This window comes from Borostomias antarcticus, assembly GCF_949987555.1.
Source record: "Borostomias antarcticus genome assembly, chromosome: 9".
Taxonomy (NCBI): Eukaryota; Metazoa; Chordata; class Actinopteri; order Stomiiformes; family Stomiidae; genus Borostomias; species Borostomias antarcticus.
This window is the reverse complement of record NC_140242.1, coordinates 29,992,188-30,014,597: the sequence shown is the minus strand read 5'-3', so window position 1 is coordinate 30,014,597 and position 22,410 is coordinate 29,992,188. Positions and strand designations below refer to the sequence as shown.

The 22,410-nt window shown below is 45.9% G+C and overlaps 1 protein-coding gene across 1 annotated transcript in view; it reads left to right on the top strand.

Annotated features, from left to right (window-relative positions):
• Positions 1-427: 427 nt before the first annotated feature.
• Positions 428-22,410, top strand: part of asic4a (acid-sensing (proton-gated) ion channel family member 4a) — a gene marked incomplete at its 3' end in the record, with an annotated part of 77,933 nt that continues 55,950 nt past the window's right edge. The window contains 1 exon segment of the mRNA XM_084442988.1: positions 428-1,021. Within this exon segment, the coding sequence (XP_084299114.1) occupies positions 446-1,021 (576 nt within the window). The 5' untranslated portion in view covers positions 428-445.

Genomic DNA, 22,410 nt, shown 5'->3' with positions numbered 1-22,410 from the left:
GAAATAATCACAATGTTGCCTTCTCATGAATTATTAAGTAGCTCCCCTGCCTCCTTTAGCTCGATTCCAAATGCTGCATTTTCATCTGTGGGCATGAGCCGGGGAGCAAGGGTGTTTCTTTTGACAGCTGTATTACTGCTGATAAGCGAGACTGTGCGAGCTGATCAAGTACTGAGACAAGCGGAGCGCCTGCAACAGCACTGCTCTAGTCACTCTGAGCTCTGGCATCGGAGGAGCAGCAGCAGCACCGCCAGCGCAGCAGCACAACTCTCCTGCCTTTTCCTCTCTCTCTCCTCTCTCTCTCTCTCTCTTCTTCTCTCTCTTCTCTGGGAGTTGGTATCTGTTGGGGGGACAGACGCCAGACGACAGAACGGGGAAAAGTGGAACCCGAGCTCATAGCTGTCAACGCAAAAACAAAACCCCAAACGCAAGTCTGGCTGCCCACATGCCGATCGAATTTGTTTGCAAAATCAAATTTGCAGAGGAGGATGAGAAACAGAAAGGTAAGCAGGATGGGGACAAGGCGAGCTTGATCGAGGAGAGCTGCTCACCTCCGGCCAAGGACTTGGCCGGCTTCGCCAACTCCTGCTCTCTCCACGGGATTAACCACATCTTTGTCTCCGGGCGCCTGGGCATCCGGCAGACCCTGTGGGCGCTCGCCTTTCTGGCGTCTCTGGCTCTCTTTCTCTACCACGCAGCAAAGTGTGCCATCTCCTACCTGGAGCACCCCCATGTCACGGCTCTGAACGAGGAGGCCAGTCCGGAGATGGTGTTCCCCGCCGTGACCATCTGCAACATCAATCGCTTCCGCTTCTCCGCACTCACCGACGCCGACATCTATCACCTGGCCAACCTGACCGGGCTGCCGCCCAAGAACAAGGATGGCCACAAGCCCACGGATCTGGAGTATCCTGCCCCGGACATGCAGGACATCTTCAACAGGACCGGTCACCAGCTGGACGAGATGCTGAAGAGCTGCAACTTCAGTGGACAGAACTGCTCGGCAGAAGACTTCTCTGTGGTAAGTTTAAAAGTTTTTAAAAGTGCTCACTTACAGTATTCTGTTCTCTCACATAAAACTTTTACATTTGCCAGAGAAAATAATTCAGCCCAGTATAGTAGACACACCTAATCGTTTTCTGGAATAACGTCTTTTTTATTTTAATGTCCAATAGATTTTTGTAACAAAGCCCTTTTCTTGTCCTTTTAAATCTCATTTGAGGCATGAAAGAAAATGTTTGAGTCAGCTCTTTACACTATAGGTCATTGAAATCCTATTTGTGTTGTGTTAATCTAAGGGTGTGCTATTTCCAGGGACATGTTTCCATAAAAACTGTAGGATTCCTGAGCTGTGTCACTGTACATTTCATCACTTTCTGGGCAGAAACAGTTTTCTCCTACCTTGTGATTACAGTATTCTGTCATGGTACAATACCGCATTTCTTCTAAGGAAATAGAAAAATCTAGGTTTGGCTGTTTACTTTTCATACTGCCTCCAGTACCAGAAGCTCAGAAAGAACATGGCAACAAAATCATTTCTCTCTCCCTCTCTCTTTCTCTCTCACTTTATTTCTCTCCCTCTCCCTGTCCCTCTCTCCCTGGCAGCTGCTCCTTCCAGAGCTCTTGTACCTTTCAGGAGAGGAGAAGTAATGTTCCACCAGGGTTGTATTTCAAGCTCACTGCTGTTAAGATTAAATATTTAGAGACAGACATACATGATTTTTGCATTAGCCAGATTGACTAAAATGAATGAAATAATTTCCATAAGCTTCTCACATCCGGTCAGACTGGTTCCTGTGTGTGTGCTTACGAGTGTGTGTGTGTGTGTGTGTGTGTGTGTGTGTGTGTGTGTGTGTGTGTGTGTGTGTGCGTGTGCGTGTGCGTGCGCGTGCGCGTGCGCGTGTGCGTGTGTGTGTGTGCGTGTGTTATTTATTAAAGCCAGAGTTCTGGTAGGAGATGGATTCTCCCCTCTCTCTCCAGAAGGAATAGCAAAGCGATAGCTTTGGTGATGATAAAGTACTAGTGTCAGCTCTTAATAGGCTGTGTTGAGCATTGATAGGCTCACCTTCCAGGTATCCAAGGATTCCTTCTTATCATAATGATAGAACAACTACTGCCTCTGATGCGCCATGTCACACAACCCACAAAAAAAAACAATGGATTGACTGTTTGTTTTATCTTTAAATTGTATTTTCTTTCTTAAAAAGCATTACTCTCGTTGAGACACTGATACAGAATATGACATAATAGTATTATTCTCTAATAATCTGTAAGAATGTCATCGTCATGCAAATGAAAGAGTTTTGATATCAGGGGTTTCCAAAGAATGGGGGAAGAAGACAATAATATAGCCCGACTAAAAGTTTTGAAGGTGCTTTCCACGCCTCTGACAGAATGAACAGTCTCTCTTCCCTTAGTGCTGTAATTAGGAGTATGATTCCAACATCTTAGAATGGGGTTAGAAATCACAGCTGCTGTGACTTCTAACCCCCCTCAGACGTGGAGGGGGTCCGTCCCAGATTAAGGCTGTGGGATCTGCATTCGGGAGGATGCGGGCTGTCAGTTAGATTTGTTCCAGGCGTCTTGCCGTCTCCACGCATGGCGGCTCATTTCCTCCGCCCCCGAGGGCAGCGTGACGGGGAGAGCGAGAGGAGCCGGGGCTGGGAGCACTGGAGCAGGACGGAGGCGTGGAGGAGACATGCTAACACATGTTAGAGGACAGGGTGGAGGAGACATGCTAACACATGTTAGGGGACAGGGTGGAGGAGACATGCTAACACATGTTAGAGGACAGTGTGGACATGTTAGAGGACAGTGTGGAGGAGACATGCTAACACATGTTAGAGGACAGGGTAGAGGAGACATGCTAACACATGTTAGAGGACAGGGTGGAGGAGACATGCTAACATGTTAGAGGACAGGGTGGAGGAGACATGCTAACACATGTTAGAGGACAGTGTGGAGGAGACATGCTAACACATGTTAGAGGACAGGGTAGAGGAGACATGCTAACACATGTTAGGGGACAGGGTGGAGGGGTGGAGGAGACATGCTAACACATGTTAGAGGACAGGGTGGAGGAGACATGCTAACAGATGTTAGAGGACAGGGTGGAGGAGACATGCTAACACATGTTAGGGGACAGGGTGGAGGAGACATGCTAACACATGTTAGGGGACAGGGTGGAGGAGACATGCTAACACATGTTAGGGGACAGGGTGGAGGGGTGGAGGAGACATGCTAACATGTTAGAGCCCAGCCACGCAGCGGCTCGAGGGAACCGCTCACATGCACTGTGCTCCTGTTTTCACGTGCGCGCCTTGAAGGACACAAACTAGCCCATTATAGCACAAACTAGCCCATTATAGCACAAACTAGCCCATTATAGCACAAACTAGCCCATTATAGCAGGTGATTTGGGCTTAATTACCCACACGCATGCATGCATGCACACATGCACACACACGATCACGCATGGAGGAACACAGAAACACTCTGTTTTACATATTTCATCGTTCTTTCTCTCACGGCTTATGAGAAGTGACTTCTGGCTCGGTGTCATGAGTTACGTTTGATCATGCAAGTCCAGATGTTTGGTTTAAGTAATGAGTGTAATGGGGTTCTGGGGAATCCTGTGATGTCGTATCATTTAATCTGGTCATTTAGCTTTTAGTAAACATACACTGATTCATTTTCTCATTGATGCTGTATTTATTATTTTTACTTTTAATATTGGCCTCACCAAAACATTGAAGTTAAGATGAATCTGTAGATTTGGACTGAATGTAATGCGTCTGAATGCTGTTATTTCAAAAGCAGTTATTGGAGAGGAAATATCTTTTTGCTCCAGGCACCAAAGATGCATTACATATTTTTTCTTTAAATTAGTTTTGAACAATACTCAAATCAAAACATGTCGTTATTCCTCTGTAGACACATACATAAACACACACACACATAAAAGATCACAGATAGCCTGAAAATGTAGGTATTCACTATTTATAAATTTAGAAAACATCCTAATGGAGATATGACTTGATTCAAAATCATGTCATTATAACATGAGAACATCTTTACTGGGCAGAGGAAAATAAATAACTCATCTGTTTCATATCGAGACAAGATCAAACAATTATATCCCAGATCTCTTTTTTTTGTCCCCATTCAGAACATTATTTGACTGGCATAATGCCATCATGTATAATTAAAGATTATATTATTGACTCTGATTCATCACATCCAGATAAAGCTGATTCAACAAGGACTCAAGTAATAGATGTTTTCTTTCTGTGTTCTCTGTCAGTTATTCTCAGCGTGATTGTGGAGCGTTGTCATGGTGGATCTGTTCCCCAGTGCGCTGCCAGCCCCGTGGCTCTGAGCACAGCGCTACTGTGGCTCTGTGGCTCTGTGGCTCTGTGGCTCTGAGCACAGCGCTACTGTGGCTCTATGGCTCTGTGGCTCTATGGCTCTGTGGCTCTATGGCTCTGTGGCTCTATGGCTCTGTGGCTCTGTGGCTCTGAGGCTCTGTGGCTCTGTGGCTCTGTGGCTCTATGGCTCTGTGGCTCTGAGGCTCTGTGGCTCTGTGGCTCTGTGGCTCTGTGGCTCTGAGGCTCTGTGGCTCTGTGGCTCTGTGGCTCTGAGGCTCTGTGGCTCTGTGGCTCTGTGGCGCTCTCTCTCAGCGCTACTGTGGCCCTATGGCTCTGAGGCTCTGTGGCCCTATGGCTCTGTGGCTCTGTGGCTCTGTGGCTCTGTGGCTCTGAGGCTCTGTGGCTCTGTGGCTCTCTCTCTCAGCGCTATCGGACTTGTTTGCTCTGACACTCAGCGCTGTTTGCTCTGGCATTAGCACATTTTGCTTTAAGCAAGGACAGATCTCTCCTGCCTTTATTCATGGGGCTAACAAAGCGGCAAGAGAATGGTGTGTGTGTGTGTGGTGGGGGGGGGGGGACTGTGTGTGTGTGTGTGTGGTGGGGGGGGACTGTGTGTGTGTGTGTGTGCGTGTGTGCGTGTGTGTGTGCGCGTCTAAAATCTCAAATCTGTCTTAACAGTGGAGCCATTAAAGGTTCTCTCTCAGCCTGTGAAGCTGTGTTGAGAGCAAAGTCTGTGTTCATAGATAATTGAATATTTTGATGGTGGGAGATTAGGTTAGATTAGGTTTAGGCTGATCGGGATCCTCTCATCACTCCATCAAATCATGTGTGTTGGAAGAAGACAGATCAATATGTAAATCAATATGTGCATACAGATAGAGATGGATGTGTTATGATGTTTTATTTGATTTGTTAATATTTAAAAGCAATCGACCAAATCTGCATTATGGACTATTTAACTACAGGCAAATCCAGGTTGCTTCCAAACATGCTAAAGTAGGGGTTACTTCTTCTGGCCTGCCGCTGTGCATGTCTTACTGATACAAACTCCACAGGTCAACAGACTCTATGAATAGACCTATATGAGAACTGCAGGTTCCATCTGAAGGTTCCTGCTAGTTCCTGCATGCCTTTGTCTCGTCTTTTGGAAACTTTCTCCCCACACAGGTGTTGTGTTTGTGTTGGCCATCCTTCATCCCCGTCCCCCACAGTGACATGATGAGAGAGAGAGAGAGAGAGAGGGAGGGAGGGAGGGAGGGAGAGGGGGAGAGAGAGAGGGAGAGAGAGAGAGAGAGAGGGGGGGGGGGAGGGAGAGAGAGAGAGAGAGAGAGGGAGGGGGAGAGAGAGGAAGAGAGAGAGGGAGAGATTGAGAGATTGAGGGAGAGAGAGAGGGAGAGAGAGAGAGAGAGAGGGGGAGAGAGAGAGGGAGAGGGAGAGAGAAGAGAGAGAGAGAGAGAGAGAGAGGGAGAGAGAGAGAGAGATTGAGGGAGAGAGATAGAGAGAGAGAGAGATAGAGATTGAGGTAGAGAGAGAGAGAGAGGAGTGTGAGAGTGACATCAGGTCCCCCAGTGAGCTTGGCGTCTGGCACCCCCCCCCCCCCAGCCCTGACAGAGACAGAGAGCTGGGGAGCGTGAAAGTGACCGGCTTTCTGGAGAGCTCTGCGTCCGGACCAGCCTGTCAATTAGGGCGTGGAGAGTTCCACTGGCTCTCTTCCCCCCGCTACCCTCCCCACACCCCCTCCCTCAGAACCACCAGCCAGAACCCGCTAGCATCACACTCACTCACACACCCTGCGCCTACATTATGTAAAGACATCCCCATGTTCATCCCAGGTGGAGCAGCCCTGATGGGGTGAGATGTGTGAGGTGTAACCCACTCCGCCTCCTCTTCTCCTCTCCTCCCTCCCCGGCTCCACTCCGCCTCCTCTTCTCCTCTTCTCCCTCCCCGGCTCCACTCCGCCTCCTCTTCTCCTCTTCTCCCTCCCCGGCTCCACTCCGCCTCCTCTTCTCCTCTTCTCCTCTTCTCCTCTCCTCCCTCCCCGGCTCCACTCCATCCTCCTCCTCTCCTCTCCTCCCTCCCCGGCTCCACTCCGGCTCCTCTTCTCCTCTCCTCCCTCCCCGGCTCCACTCCGCCTCCTCTCCTCCCTCCCCGGCTCCACTCCGGCTCCATCCTCCTCCTCCTCTCCTCCCTCCCCGGCTCCACTCCGGCTCCACCTCCTCCTCCTCTCCTCCCTCCCCGGCTGGATGAATTACAGGCCTGTTGGACAGCTGCTCTCACAGATATGCATCATCACCATTTAATCAGATAACCCCCACCTGCAACCAGACACCGTTTCACCCCAATACAAATAGTGTATTAGTTTAAACCCTCTTGCTGCATGGTTCGGGGGTCTGGTTTCTAGATGAAGGGAGTCTACAGTTTAAGGATGGCTTTTAACTCCACCATAAAGGCTTCCAATGCTCTGATGCAGCTAACCCCCCTCTACCCCCCCCCTAACCCCCCTCTACCCCCCCCCCCCCTAACCCCCACTCTAACCCCAGGGAGCTTTTAGTCACACATACATTTGTCTCCCTCTGACAAGCAGTGCACCAAGCTGTTAGTCGTGCTAATGTATGTGTGCGTGTGCATTCTCGTTTGAACTGGTGTATGTTTGGGGGAGAGAGAGAGGGAGAGAGAGGGAGAAAGAGAGAGAGAGAGAGAGAGAGAGAGGGAGAAAGAGAGGGAGAAAGAGAGAGAGAGAGAGAGAGAGAGGGAGAAAGAGAGGGGGAGAGAGAGGGAGAAAGAGAGGGGGGGTGCCTCTGCACTCACATGCATGTTTTATCACAGATAGAGAGAAACTTGGTTCACAAGATTGATAATAACACCCTGGCCCCGCCTCCCGCTGATAATAACACCCTGGCCCCGCCTCCCGCTGATAATAACACCCTGGCCCCGCCTCCCGCTGATAATAACACCCTGGCCCCGCCTCCCGCTGGTAATAACACCCTGGCCCCGCCTCCCGCTGATAATAACACCCTGGCCCCGCCTCCCGCTGGTAATAACACCCTGGCCCCGCCTCCCGCTGATAATAACACCCTGGCCCCGCCTCCCGCTGATAATAACACCCTGGCCCCGCCTCCCGCTGGTAATAACACCCTGGCCCCGCCTCCCGCTGATAATAACACCCTGGCCCCGCCTCCCACTGATAATAACACCCTGGCCCCGCCTCCCGCTGATAATAACACCCTGGCCCCGCCTCCCGCTGATAATAACACCCTGGCCCCGCCTCCCGCTGATAATAACACCCTGGCCGCGCCTCCCGCTCACATGATCAATACATGCTTCAGTCAGAGTGCTTCCAGCCCCTAAGCCTGGTGGGACTAATCATCTTGTCATCAGTCTCAGTTGCATCTGTTAATCCCAGCAGAGTTGGGTCAGAGTTTGATTTCAGATCAACATATCTGTTTGCATGAACATACAGTAGAACCGGCTTAGTCGGTCAATAATACGACTGTGACTTACCTCACATTAAAGACTGCTCTAATGGTCTCTTCATGTTCTACACACAGACATCAATTCCTCACCTCCAACTAGAGCTGGTTGGAAATGTTTTTTGTTCTTTCTATATGGGTTGACGAAGTGCGTTTCCATTCTTTATTTGAATAAAAGCACAGACTGATATTACAACAACATGACCAAAGAACATATGAGCATAGGAATACACATTGTACATGGTCCTTTCTTTCCAGGAGCCAGTGAGAGCTTTGATTTTTGCCCCTGTTTCCGAGTCACTGAATACATTAGTGGAAATGCTTGTGAAAAATTAATTAAGCCGGCTTTTAGACCTTGCAGAGAATGGATGCGTGCTTCGTGATGCTTTTTAGCCCTATCACTTAATTACTTTGAAAGAAACAGCATATGCTTAAGTTTCAAAGACATTTTGAATGTTAAAATCTCTAGTGCCATGATTTTAGTTTGAATGTCAGTGATCACTTGGGCTAGAGCTCGGAAATAGCAAGGTCCACAAATGTCACAGTGAATATATAGCTCCAGCTCTCTCTGTGTGCATGACGCAGTCTGTCTGCTTGACTGGACAGCTGGGCCATATTCCCAATCATGCTGAATGTCACACCCTTGGCTCTGCCCCTTGCTGATCTCTGAGGAGTGACCCCAGTAGCTCAGGATATGATCCCTGTGTATTTGCAAATGTGCTTATATTAGTAGTCTACTCTTAACACTGTGAGCGATGAAATCCTGTGTGGAGGCATCGACCGTAGTCATGATACAACCCACTAACAGCTGAGGACCGCTGCCTCAGATTTGTTATAGCATTGAACAACTGAATATTTATCCGTATCTTTCCCCTCATACTTTCTTCCTCTATTTACTGCTAGCTCAAAATATTGCTGCAAACAAGGTATGATATACATATTGTAGTGGTGTAGGACATGACACAGTCTACTGACCGTTCTACTGACCACACAACAGGTCTGTGATATTGTGGGACACTCTGTCTCAGGTTGGAATGTGGGATCTTGATAAGAGACCTTCTCACACCCTGTTGCTCCCCCATCCCCCCGCGACAGGCCAGGCCAACAATACACATCCACAGACACTCACAGTGGAACAAAGGAACCTCCATTCTTGCTTTGTTTCTTTAATAAAGATGAAACTGCTCCATCTTCCCCCACATGATGCAAACACCATGTGACTAAGGCCGGTGAATAAAGTTATTGTGTGATACACTGTATTGGTAACCCAACTGTACTGTATGTTATAAATAACGGATTCTGTGCTGCTTAATCTGTATAGCCGTGTTTGGTATCAGTCTGAAGCTAAAATCCTAATTCAGGTGATTAGGCATGTTGTGGAATTGTCATAATCATGTTGAAACCATAACCGGGATATTTGATGATTCCAGAGGGAGTACAGAATGTGAGCTCTGTTTTACGTTGCTAACAGGGGCCACTGGTTTATTGACCCAAGTGACCAATCGCGTGCCTGTCTACACCCACCTATCACACCTCACCCCTGCTCCTTAAAAGCGATCAGACAGGAAACTCTCTCTCTCTTGTTCTCTTGTAACCCTCAACTTCCAGGGTCCGTGTTTCTCCAAGTAACACGTGACCCAGTAACTAAGTTTGCGCCGGCTGGTGAGAATCAGCCTGTATCTGTGGAATGCTGAACCGCTATCTAAGAACTCTGAGTCGACATAGGGCTTAGGAATCTCCACCAACTCTTCAAAGATCCACCTCTGGCGAGAGCAGAGGTTTTAAATGAGATATCTGCAACTTGTGAACTCTGAAACTTAACTTTGAACTCTGCGACATCAACTTCGCGCAACAACGCTACTACCACTGTTTCAACGGGAGCGCAGGCGCGCTGCCCCTTTAATCAAACCGAGCGACCTTCAGTCACGTGCCTCCTCCATGCTTCGAGCCAGACAACACCGCCCAGACAACGCGCACCTCTCACTGTAAGGTTGACATCCATGCATTCTCTTTGATGTGGGGTGATGCCAAAGTGTTGTTTAAGCTTAGAAGATTTAGGATAGGCTGTGGTAATCTGACATAATTCTTTTCATTCCTGCTGTGTTTTCATATTGCCACATGTGTTTTTCCATCTGTTATTTTAATTGTGTTATAATATTATTTTGATAATTGATTAGTATAATTTCAATAAACATTATTAACTTTTGACCACGTCCGAGCGTCATCACATTATCTTAGGTCACTTGATTGAGTCAAGGACTCCGCCTACAGAATGAGATTGATGAAATGATGAAATTAGACTATTGATAAAGGTCATCTTGTTTCCCTGTACAAAACAGGGTGGAGCCCCATACGAGTTTTGATTTAATGTCTTAAATCCATTTTCCTTCATATTTGTGATAACCGCGGTATAATCATAAATTATCCTGGTCATAGTCATAACTCTAACCCGAGAACACGCTACAATATTAAACATGAACACAGAAGTGTGATGAAAAGTGTGAGATTGTGTCTGAGCTGCTAATATCCGGTCAGCACTGGGGTCTTGGGAGGTGTCTCCCTGTTAGAGAGCTGTAGTATGTGGCAAAGCCTGGCTGGTCTCTCTGTCAGAGAGCTGTAGTATGTGGCAAAGCCTGGCTGGTCTCTCTGTCAGACAGCTGTAGTATGTAGCAAAGCCTGGCTGGTCTCTGTGAGAGAGCTGTAGTATGTGGCAAAGCCTGGCTGGTCTCCCTGTTAGAGAGCTGTAGTATGTGGCAAAGCCTGGCTGGTCTCCCTGTTAGAGAGCTGTAGTATGTAGCAAAGCCTGGCTGGTCTCCCTGTTAGAGAGCTGTAGTATGTGGCAAAGCCTGGCTGGTCTCCCTGTTAGAGAGCTGTAGTATGTAGCAAAGCCTGGCTGGTCTCTGTTAGAGAGCTGTAGTATGTAGCAAAGCCTGGCTGGTCTCTCTGTCAGAGAGCTGTAGTATGTGGCAAAGCCTGGCTGGTCTCCCTGTTAGAGAGCTGTAGTATGTGACAAAGCCTGGCTGGTCTCTCTGTCAGAGAGCTGTAGTATGTGACAAAGCCTGGCTGGTCTCCCTGTTAGAGAGCTGTAGTATGTGGCAAAGCCTGGCTGGTCTCTCTGTTAGAGAGCTGTAGTATGTGACAAAGCCTGGCTGGTCTCCCTGTCAGAGAGCTGTAGTATGTGGCAAAGCCTGGCTGGTCTCTCTGTTAGAGAGCTGTAGTATGTGGCAAAGCCTGGCTGGTCTCTCTGTCAGAGAGCTGTAGTATGTGGCAAAGCCTGGCTGGTCTCTCTGTTAGAGAGCTGTAGTATGTAGCAAAGCCTGGCTGGTCTCTCTGTTAGAGAGCTGTAGTATGTGGCAAAGCCTGGCTGGTCTCCCTGTTAGAGAGCTGTAGTATGTGGCAAAGCCTGGCTGGTCTCCCTGTTAGAGAGCTGTAGTATGTGACAAAGCCTGGCTGGTCTCCCTGGAAGCCGCCTGAAATGAATCATCAAATGGTCACCAGGTGCCTGAGTGTTGAAGCAACAGTAGATCCGTTACCTCAGGTGCTCTGCCCTGCAGCTCTCACGCTGTCCTGGTCATGTTGGAGCAGAGCTAAACTCAGGGACATGTGTTGCCGTGCAGCAATGTGTTAGGTCACTACATGGTTAGGGATGTAATTATGTAACCTTGGAGACCATCCTGATCTCGCCAGCACACATTCAGTTCCGCTCTGCAGCTCAATCTGGACGCCCCCCTATCTCAAACCATTATTCTCCAATTATGTTTTGACCAGGCCAATCAGGGACTGTGTTCTGACCAGTCCAATCAGGGACTGTGTTCTGACTGCTTTTCTGTCCCCCAGTAGAACGCAGCCCCTGATTGGTTCCCGTGGCAAAACAGTCTCCCGAAGCAACGAGCAGTAACATTAACATTAGCAGAGTAAACACAGCCATAAGGGCAGTGTTGCATAAATAGACTCAATAATAGCAATTAAACAAGAACCAGAGTATGCATGAGTTTATGGGAGGCAAAGACGTTTTCGCCGTTCTTCTGACTGGATTTGGAAAACGTTTAGTTACGGTGATTGGCTGAAGGAGTTATCTGTCAAGGTCAGTACTCCTGCCTGCGATAATCATTCAAGATAGGGGGAAGGCCAGACTGAGCTGTGGAGAGAAACAGAATGTGAGCTCACTAGATCAGGATGGTCTCACCAGGATAGTAATTATATGCTTAGGACCTGTACACTCTCAAGCCCCCTAGTAGTAGTAGTAATTATAATAATAATAATAATAATAACAACAACAATAATGATAATAATACTTAATTTGTATAGGACATTTCATACCAATAAATGCAGTTCAGTGTTTTACAACAAATTTATGTCACATAAAAATCGACATGAAATGAACAAAAAGCAAGAAAAATAAGATGGAAGATGAAACACAATAAAAGATAAAGATAAGAAATCAGGTAAAATACAACATTATATATATATATATATATATACACAGTGCATCCGGAGAGAATTCACACCCTTTCACTTTTTCCACATTTTATAATGTAACAGCCTTATTCTGGATTCAATTATTTTTTTCCTCATCTATCTACACACAATACCCTATAATGACAAATGAAAAAAAATTCAAGGAATGCAAAAGGAATTTTTGCTAATTAATTAAAAATAAAAAGATTGAAATTGATTGATATTCGGTACTTTGTTGAGGCACCTTTGGTAACGATTCCAGCCTCAAGCCTCCCTGGATATGGTGCTACAAGCTTGGCACACCTGTATTTGGGGTATTTCTCCCATTCTTCTCTGCAGATCCTCTCAAGCTCTGTCAGGTTAGATGGGGAGCGTCGCTGCACAGATATTTTCAGGTCTTTCCAGAGATGTTCAATCGGTTTCAAGTCTGGCCTCTGACTGGGCCACTCAAGGACATTCACAGACTTGCCCCAAAGCCACTCCTTTATTAGCTTGGCTGTGTGCTTCGGGTCGTTGTCCTGTTGGAAGTTGAACCTTTGCCCCAGTTTGAGGTCCAGAGCGCTCTGGAGCAGGTTTTCATCCAGGATCTCTCTGTACATTGCTGCATTCATCTTTCCCTTTATCTGGACTAGTCACCCAGTTCTTGCTGCTGAAAAACATCCCCACAGCATGATGCTGCCACCACCATGCTTCACTGTAGGGATGGTATTGGCCAGGTGATGATACCACCATGCTTCACTGTGGGGATGGTATTGGCTAGGAGATGAATGGTGCCTGGTTTCCTCCAGACGTGACGCTTGGCATTCAGGCTAAATAGTTCAATCTTGGTTTCATCAGCCCAGAGAATTTTGTTTCTCATGGTCTGAGAGTCCTTTAGGTGCCTTTTGGCAAACTTCAAGTGGGCTGTCATGTGTCTTTTACTGAGGAGTGGCTTCCGTCTGGCCACTCTAACATAAAGGCCTGATTGGTGGAATGCTACAGAAATGGTGGTCCTTCTGGAAGATTCTCCCATCTCCACAGAGGAACGCTGGAGCTCTGTCAGAGTGACCATCGGGTTTCTCCCCCTTCTCCCCCGAGTCTGGCCGGGCGGACAGTTCTAGGAAGAGTCCTGGTGGTTCCAAACTTCTTCCATTTACGATTGATGGAGACCACTGTGCTCTTAGAGACCTTCAATGCTGCAAATTTTTGTGTTCCTTTCCCAGATCTGTGCATTGATAGACTCCTATCTCAGAGGTCTACAGACAATTCCAGCAGTTGAACGAGTACAATTTTTTCCAGAACTTTGGAAAGAAACGGGAGCTTGGAGATTGGCCTGAAATTGGAAAGACAGAGGCGTCCAGGTTAGGCTTTTTGATCAGCGGTTGTACCACAGCATGTTTAAAATTTACTGCTACATCTCCTGCGAGGCTGTGATTCATAATGTTCTGGACATCTGGTCCTATGGCCCTGCTGGCCTCTTTGACAAGGCGAGGGGGAAGGACATCTAAGGGGGAGCCTGAGGGCTTCATAAGGGACATTATTTCCTCTAGCTGGGAAAGAGACACAGGCTCAAATTGGCTAAAAGTAGCCGGGCAGGTGACAAAAATAGAGTGGTCGTGTGTCGGGGTGGAGATGCTGGCTCTGATGTTGGCTACCTTATCAGTAAAAAACTGCAGTAAGAGCTCACATGTTTCAGAGGAAGCTTCAAGGCGGACTGACTGGGCAACATCAAGAATGTCATTCATAGTTTTAAACAGAACCTGAGGCTTGTGGCAGTTGATTAAAATGATATCAGACAAATGTTTCGTTTTTTCAACTTTGACAATTTGCTGATATCTACGCCAGCTGTCCCTCAGAATGTCAAAGGACACATGCAGCTTGTTGTTTTTCCACTGACGTTCAGCCCTCCTCTATTCTCCGGGCTTCCCGTGTGCTGTCGTTCAACCAGGGCTCGGGTTTAGGTTTGGAGCCCTGGTCTACTCCACCAGTGAATATTGCGCACCGGTTTGGTGTTGCAGCGCTCACACCCGCCTCATCGACCTGCCTATCAACGAAGCTTTGCGCATCGTGACAGGATGCCTGCGTCCCACTCCTGTGGACAACCTTCCCATCCTTGCAGGCATCCAGCCCGCTGGCCTCCGCCGCACAGGAACCACAGCACGTCTCGCCTGCCAGGCCTGGAGCTTAACCACCTGCTCCATGACAGGCTCACTGCAACAGCAGAGCCTCCCCAGCGTCTCAAGTCGAGACACCCTTTTGTGCCTGCAACTCATAGCAGTGACTTTACCACCTTGGCTCAAACAAATGCAAAAAAGAGATTCAGGCCTCTATCAGGAAAGTCATAGCTAAAGGCTAATGTGAATGTTCTTTTAAAAATATTTAGCAAGCTGGCTCCCCTGATGTCCATAGCTTCCATAGCTTTGGGGCATAATTGACAAAGGCTGTGTTCCCAATCTTCTTAATGGTGTTGCTGGGAACCGGCAATAAACCAGCAGCAGATGACCACGGTGTTCTTGAAGGTATGCAGTTGACAAGGGAGTTAACAACGTAGCTTGGTCCTCACCCATTAAGGGCTTTGTACAGTATATAAGGAGGATATATATTTTGAAATCAATTCAAAAACAGTGCAGAGCTAAGAGCTGGACTAATGTGCTCTCTCCCCTTGGCTCTGGTTAATAGCTGGAGTGTTTTGTTTTTTCTAGGAGTCCGGTAGAAAGTGAATTTCTTTATTCGAGTCGGCTTGAATGAATAAAATGGTCATACAATAGCTATGTTTCTAAGGTGGAAAAAGGATGTTTTCATCACCTTGTTAATGTGGGACTTGCACAAACTTGGGACTTCCTTACTTTTGCTGCTAGGAAAAGTATTCTGTTACAATGGATAAATAACAAAGGCCCATCTGTCAATGGCCGGCATAAAGTAGTATCTGAACTGATGCCATTGGGGTTTCTAACATGTATTATACATACAGTACCAAAACAAATGAGTTCTATCAGGTCTGGCAGCCCTATTTGAACTACCTAAGACCCAACCGCTCTTCTATTAGTCTTGACCTTGTGTAAGCTGTGATCTAATTGCAATATAAGCTGCCTCCGTAACCTCCTGTATGGGCTATTTATGGATTTGACTATCAGAGCTGTTTATTTATTTATTTTTTATTATTATTTATTATTATCTTTGTTTTTTGTTTACTTTAGTTTATGTCTTTGTCCGTTCAGTTTTATTATTATGGTCTATGTTTGCACTGTTATTTTTGTGCTAAAAACTGAAAACCCAATAAATATATTGAAATATAATGTGGGACCTGAAGCTTACATCTAAATATAAGATAATTATCGTAGGGTTTCAGTTTTGTCCTTATTTAGCTTAAATCAATTATTGCTCATCCATTTATTTATTGCCAAAAGATGGGTAGTGATGGGGTTTATAGCTGTAGCCTCATTTGGTTCAGCAGAGATGTGTAGTTGTCTAATAGGCAGAACTAGGGAGACATTGTGCTCTCTAATGATGTCCCCAAGTGGCAGCATGTATAGTGAGAATAATAGTGGACCAAGGCAGCTTCCTTGTGCAACCCCAAAACAGACATATTTCCCAGACACCTTCTCCAAGCCTGATGTAAAACTTTCTCTCGTTGATGCCTGTTCTGAAACCAGTTTAGGATACAGAAAGACCAACCAACTTTTCAAGACTATTGATTAGGATGCCATGATCAATCGTATCAAACGCTGCACTGAAGAGGACAAGAACCGAGACTTAAGTCACATCAGAGCTTAGTGTGAGGTCACTGATTATTTTAGTAAGAGCGGTTTCAGTATTGTGGTTTGTTCTAAAGCCTGATTCCTCCAGGAGGTTTTCTTTAAGAAAGGAGTTGGCTTGGATTTAGTCATTATTGGTGGAGCTCTCCTGTCCACCTTGTGAATGACTGAGATATTATATTACTTACAGCAGTACAGTATATCATAAACATACAGAAGTGATATGTGTTTTGTGCACACTTTGCACTTAAGCTAAGGTGTATTTGTTTTGTCTTGTCCGCTATCTGTACAGCTTTTCCCCTGACAGTGTTGTCAAGATTAATTCTGTTTGTCCTAATGTATGCTAATGAGAAAGTGGTGTGCATTTGATGTCAATAACTTGAAATACGGCCCTGCTCCCTAAATGCTGGTTCCGTTCAATAACCTATTAAAGTTGAATCACAGATAACTTCGCTCGCATCAGGAAAGCAATCTGAAATTTGTGCTGACATTGATCCAGGGGGAAGAGAACCTATTGCTCTGAATTAACACTTTGTCCCCAGGAGAGAAGTCCCCTGGCCATTAATACTACACTGTCCTAGATTCACCATGTCTCAGATAAAACACTCTTGTTTACGGGCCCCATAAGTGGGAGTGTAGAAATGTCTTAACAGCTTCATGGACATTGTAGAGTATTGCCCCACCTTCAAACACTCCACATGCAGTCTTAAACACTTTTGGTGATGTTCTGTATGTTATACTGATAAGGGATGTTTGAACGTTCAGCACATGTTATGATTGATCTTAGAATATGTTTAAATGTATGAATCTGTCTCAGAGAACTGAATACCTTTTTCTACAACCATTTTCTACAATCCCCCAAGGACTCTGAAAAGGAAAATAATAGATCCATTAAAATGTGTGACAACGTCCATTTCATTAGAACACTGATAAGGGCATCCCTTAAAATAAATACGGTCATTAATGAGGACCGGCATCCCTGTTCACGTGTACATGTGTCCTTGACATTATCTTTGAAAATAAGAAAGGAGGGTAAAAGCATGCTTTTAAACGGATCTTAAAAGTCCAAGCAAGGAATAAATGTCAGCAAGCACAAATCACCATTTTCCTCCGACCTGACCTTCGTCGTCTCTGTTCTGAGGAGAATTAACAGGATATTAATGTTGATTTCTTATTTATAACATAATGACAATGATCCAGTGAGACTGATTGAATATTTCTGGCATTAAGCAATACCCCTAAACGGACAAATTAATTGGCTCATTTGGGTAAATAATTAATTACAATGATACTACATAACAACAGGGATGATATGAGCAACAACAGATCAATAACCAAGAAGTGTGCTGTGCCAGACAGAGGCTTGTTTTACAGCAGTAAAACCCTTTCTCTCTTGAATACCGATGTCATCGAATAGGTATTTTCATGCGTCTTGACAAGAGCAGGGGTTAAGGATATTACTTGGCTGCTCTGAAGGAAGAGCAGTGTGAAAGGATCGATAGGAGTGGTGTGCATTATATTATGATGATACGCCGATGAGAATAGCCACGAGTGGAGAGAGAGGCTGATTTGAATGGAGAGAGACCACACCTCTTGGCGCGGGCCGCACTTCTGAGAGTGGCGCTGGGTGAACTCAGTAGGGAACAGAGTGGTCAGCGAGATTGCCTGGTGTCTCTTGCTATCTGGGTCGATCTGGACCAGCTGGCTCTCTAACTAAACTGAAGCCACCAAAATCACCCCCCCTCACGCCGCCAGCCCTCATGCTATTGGAGGGTTCCAAAACCCAGGCTTCATTTCCTGGCAGCTGACTCTGATGGTAATGAAGTCAAACAGCTCTCTGTGGTGGAGGCGCGCTGCTTGGCAAGGGCTTGTCCTCTAGAGGTGACCAGGCACCAAACACCCAATAGGAAACCACTGATTAGCATGGAGGCGGTGGGCCTCCGTATGAGGCTGCTTTATGAAATGACCCAGTCTATTCTTACGGCAGCTGTAAGAATAGACGTGCCCACTATTCTCACCTCACCCTGTATAAAGGCCTCACAACCACGGCGGCCGTAAGAATAGAGACACCTGCTCTTCTAACCAACCCTAACCCTAACCCTACATCCCCAAACCTAACCAACCCTAACCCTAACCCTACATCCCCAAACCTAACCAACCCTAACCCTAACCCTACATCCCCAAACCTAACCAACCCTAACCCTACATCCCCAAACCTTACCAACCCTAACCCTAACCCTACATCCCCAAACCTAACCAACCCTAACCCTAACCCTACATCCCCAAACCTAACCAACCCTAACCCTACATCCCCAAACCTAACCAACCCTAACCCTAACCCTACATCCCCAAACCTAACCAACACCATCACACAAATATGAGGTATTTATGTCTAAAATGCTTGAAATCGATCTATAAGTATAGTCACTGCCTTATGAAATATACAAATTAGAGAGTACAAATTAGAGGGCAAATTATTTGCTGAATAGGATATAGCAGTTTGTACATTAATTTAAACATAAGATCAATAATAATGACAGAATCAGGTCAGAAATAATGGATCCCAGGTTTATTATTGAGCCGTAGTCGTACCTGTGTGCAAGTGCAGATTGAGTCTGAAGATGAATAGCAGCTTTCACCAACGTCTCTTTGAATAATTCAAGCTCCTGCTGAAAGGAGAGTTAAGATGCAACAGGAAATACATCAGGAAGTAGCAGCTGGTGTAATGATCCTCAGAAGAGGTCACCTTTAAATATGGCTCTTTCTAATGCAGGTGATGTTAGAGCGAGCCCAGATCTCGCTAGACAGAACAGGTACAACGAATATACTGAATAAATGAATCCCTTTCCTGGTCCAAACACTGGAATAAGTTGCCAAGGATTAGCATCTCATTAGAGGGGGGGTCTGGGGCGTGCGGACAAAGGGGTGTGAAAAGCCCCCGCTAAGGCACTCTGTGAGTTCACTCTCTGAATATGAAAGAGGCCGTAGATCTCTGCTCCTCACAAGAGCTGGCTTGACAAACATGCATTGACTGGATGGAACAGCCAGATTCTTACGAGAGAGAACGTGTTCCATGTGTGTCGTTTTTTAATGCAGTTGCGTCAAACTAGCTAATGAATGCTGAAGCGATTATCTCCTGTTTGTAGCGTAGACCAGCGGCCCCCAAACCTTTGAGGAGCAAAGACCCAAAAATAACTTTTTCACGGACCAGCCATCCGGGGAGGGGGTGGCATTAGTCACGACAGGCCTTTATATAACGATTAGTAATTGATATGTAATATAATATATATTTAAGTTGGCCTGTTAGTGTGGAAATAAAATTTCAGGAGTTTGTCTTAATTTTACTGCTTTTTATTTGATTTTCAATCAAATGCTCATGTTCAAACTGAGGCATCATCTCATGGAAGTCAACTTCAGAACACAAAACAATGGAAATGACATGTATAGAAACAACACAATCAGGTTCAGATGCCGCCTCCATATTCAGCATCAATCAATCAATGATCCACAGCAATTGCATGTAGCTCTGGAATGTGCTCTTAGGCCTATAAGAAAAACAATAGTATAACAGAAACATGTCAAACAATACAATTCCAAACAAATATGGATATTCAAAACAAACATCATAGCTGCTGCGCAGCACTGGATGGAGTTCGGGCGCTTTGAGGAGGAAGAGGAAGGAGGAGGAAGGAGGAAGAGGAAGGAGGAAGAGGAAGGAGGAAGAGGAAGAGGAAGAGGAAGGAGGAAGAGGAAGTAGGAAGAGGAAGGAGGAAGGAGGAAGAGAATGGAGGAAGAGGAAGGAGGAAGGAGGAAGAGGAAGGAGGATTCAAATGACATGAGGTCCCGGTCCTCGGCCCGGCGGTAGGAGACTGCTGACATAGACGGTATTTCTCAAACTTTTCTTGTTTAGTTTTCTTCTTGTTTGGGAGGTGGGGAGGGGCGTAGGGAAGTGTGGTGGATGGGCTTGGAATGAGAAATCCATTTGGCAGCTATGAGAGGGAGATTAATATCAAGGCCCAATCCTGAGAGTAAAAAAGTGTAATCGAGACAATACTTGACTCCAGCCACTTGGCACCAGTTTGCCATGGAGATAAATTGGCCAAAGCAGAAGGGGTTCCTGCTGCTGGCGGGTCTGGGCCATCTGTGGGATTAACACACATTTCTCTCCCCACTGATAAGAGGGCAAACTATGGAAGACAAGGGCCTGATTGACTATATAATTTATATAACCCCCCCCCCCCCAATATGAAACCCTCCAGTCTCCTGATATTCTCACTTATCTGAATGCAGCTCGATGCTCCACCTCTAATATCTGCCGTCTTGCGCTTGAGGTTGTGTGATGTTTACCTTCCAGACTCTTTTCCTCATTAGAGATGACAACGTTAAAGTGAGTTTGCTTGTCCTCTGTGGCGCACCCCAGCAAAGCAGTACCATCACACTGACTCCTCAGATCAGTATCTCCAGGCAGCGTGTTAAAACAGTATGAGGAAAACAACGATAAATGCAATCTGAGATGGCCTCAGAGACAGGCTCCCGTACCACCTGGTCAATATAACTTTACAAACAAGCATTTCCCACTAGATAATATTGGATGATCTTGAGAGAGGTTAGTTATTTAAATAGATGAGATTGGATGATATTGAGAGGTTAGTGGATGATGTTGAGAGAGGTTAGTGGATGATCTTGAGAGAGGTTAGTGGATGATCTTGAGAGGTTAGTGGATGATCTTGAGAGGTTAGTGGATGATCTTAAGAGGTTAGTGGATGATGTTGAGAGAGGTTAGTGGATGATCTTGAGAGGTTAGTGGATGATCTTGAGAGGTTAGTGGATGATGTTGAGAGAGGTTAGTGGATGATCTTGAGAGAGGTTAGTGGATGATCTTGAGAGGTTAGTGGATGATCTTGAGAGGTTAGTGGATGAGGTTGAGAGAGGTTAGTGGATGATCTTGAGAGGTTAGTGGATGATGTTGAGAGAGGTTAGTGGATGATCTTGAGAGGTTAGTGGATGATCTTGAGAGGTTAGTGGATGATCTTGAGAGAGGTTAGTGGATGATCTTGAGAGGTTAGTGGATGATCTTGAGAGGTTAGTGGATGATCTTGAGAGGTTAGTGGATGATGTTGAGAGAGGTTAGTGGATGATCTTGAGAGGTTAGTGGATAATGTTGAGAGAGGTTAGTGGATGATCTTGAGAGGTTAGTGGATGATGTTGAGAGAGGTTAGTGGATGATCTTGAGAGGTTAGTGGATGATGTTGAGAGAGGTTAGTGGATGATCTTGAGAGGTTAGTGGATGATCTTGAGAGGTTAGTGGATGATCTTGAGAGGTTAGTGGATGATGTTGAGAGAGGTTAGTGGATGATCTTGAGAGGTTAGTGGATGATGTTGAGAGAGGTTAGTGGATGATCTTGAGAGGTTAGTGGATGATCTTGAGAGAGGTTAGTGGATGATCTTGAGAGGTTAGTGGATGATCTTGAGAGGTTAGTGGATGATGTTGAGAGAGGTTAGTGGATGATCTTGAGAGAGGTTAGTGGATGATCTTGAGAGGTTAATGGATGATCTTGAGAGGTTAGTGGATGATCTTGAGAGGTTAGTGGATGATCTTGAGAGAGGTTAGTGGATGATGTTGAGAGAGGTTAGTGGATGATCTTGAGAGGTTAGTGGATGATGTTGAGAGAGGTTAGTGGATGATCTTGAGAGGTTAGTGGATGATGTTGAGAGAGGTTAGTGGATGATCTTGAGAGGTTAGTGGATGATCTTGAGAGGTTAGTGGATGATCTTGAGAGGTTAGTGGATGATGTTGAGAGAGGTTAGTGGATGATCTTGAGAGGTTAGTGGATGATGTTGAGAGAGGTTAGTGGATGATCTTGAGAGGTTAGTGGATGATGTTGAGAGAGGTTAGTGGATGATGTTGAGAGGTTAGTGGATGATGTTGAGAGAGGTTAGTGGTCCTGGCAATAGGTCAGTAACCCCCCCCCCCCTGTGATAGATGTATCTGCTGACAGAGGTGAGACATCCCCAATATCTCCCCCGTTGGACAGCAGGTGTAATCCCTCTACAATCCCAGCCCATTTAATCTCCAGGATCGCAGGTGGAAATATACAGCATTATCAGGAATATTGCCAATGTGACCTTGCCTGGTAATTAGAATGAGAATCGGTCTACATCTTTATGCGATTTAATTTACCAACCATGTTTGATTTAGGGCATGGTGGATTGGTTTGATATAGAATCAATACACTGTGTATTTATATTTGTCAAGTGGTGAAAGTTGCTTTGGGTGTTTACAGGGAATTTCAAGGTTGGTTGGGAGACAGGTGATAAGGATTTAATTTCTGCAAGAGCATCTCAAATACCGGCAACTGCCCCTCTAAAATATTGACTGGA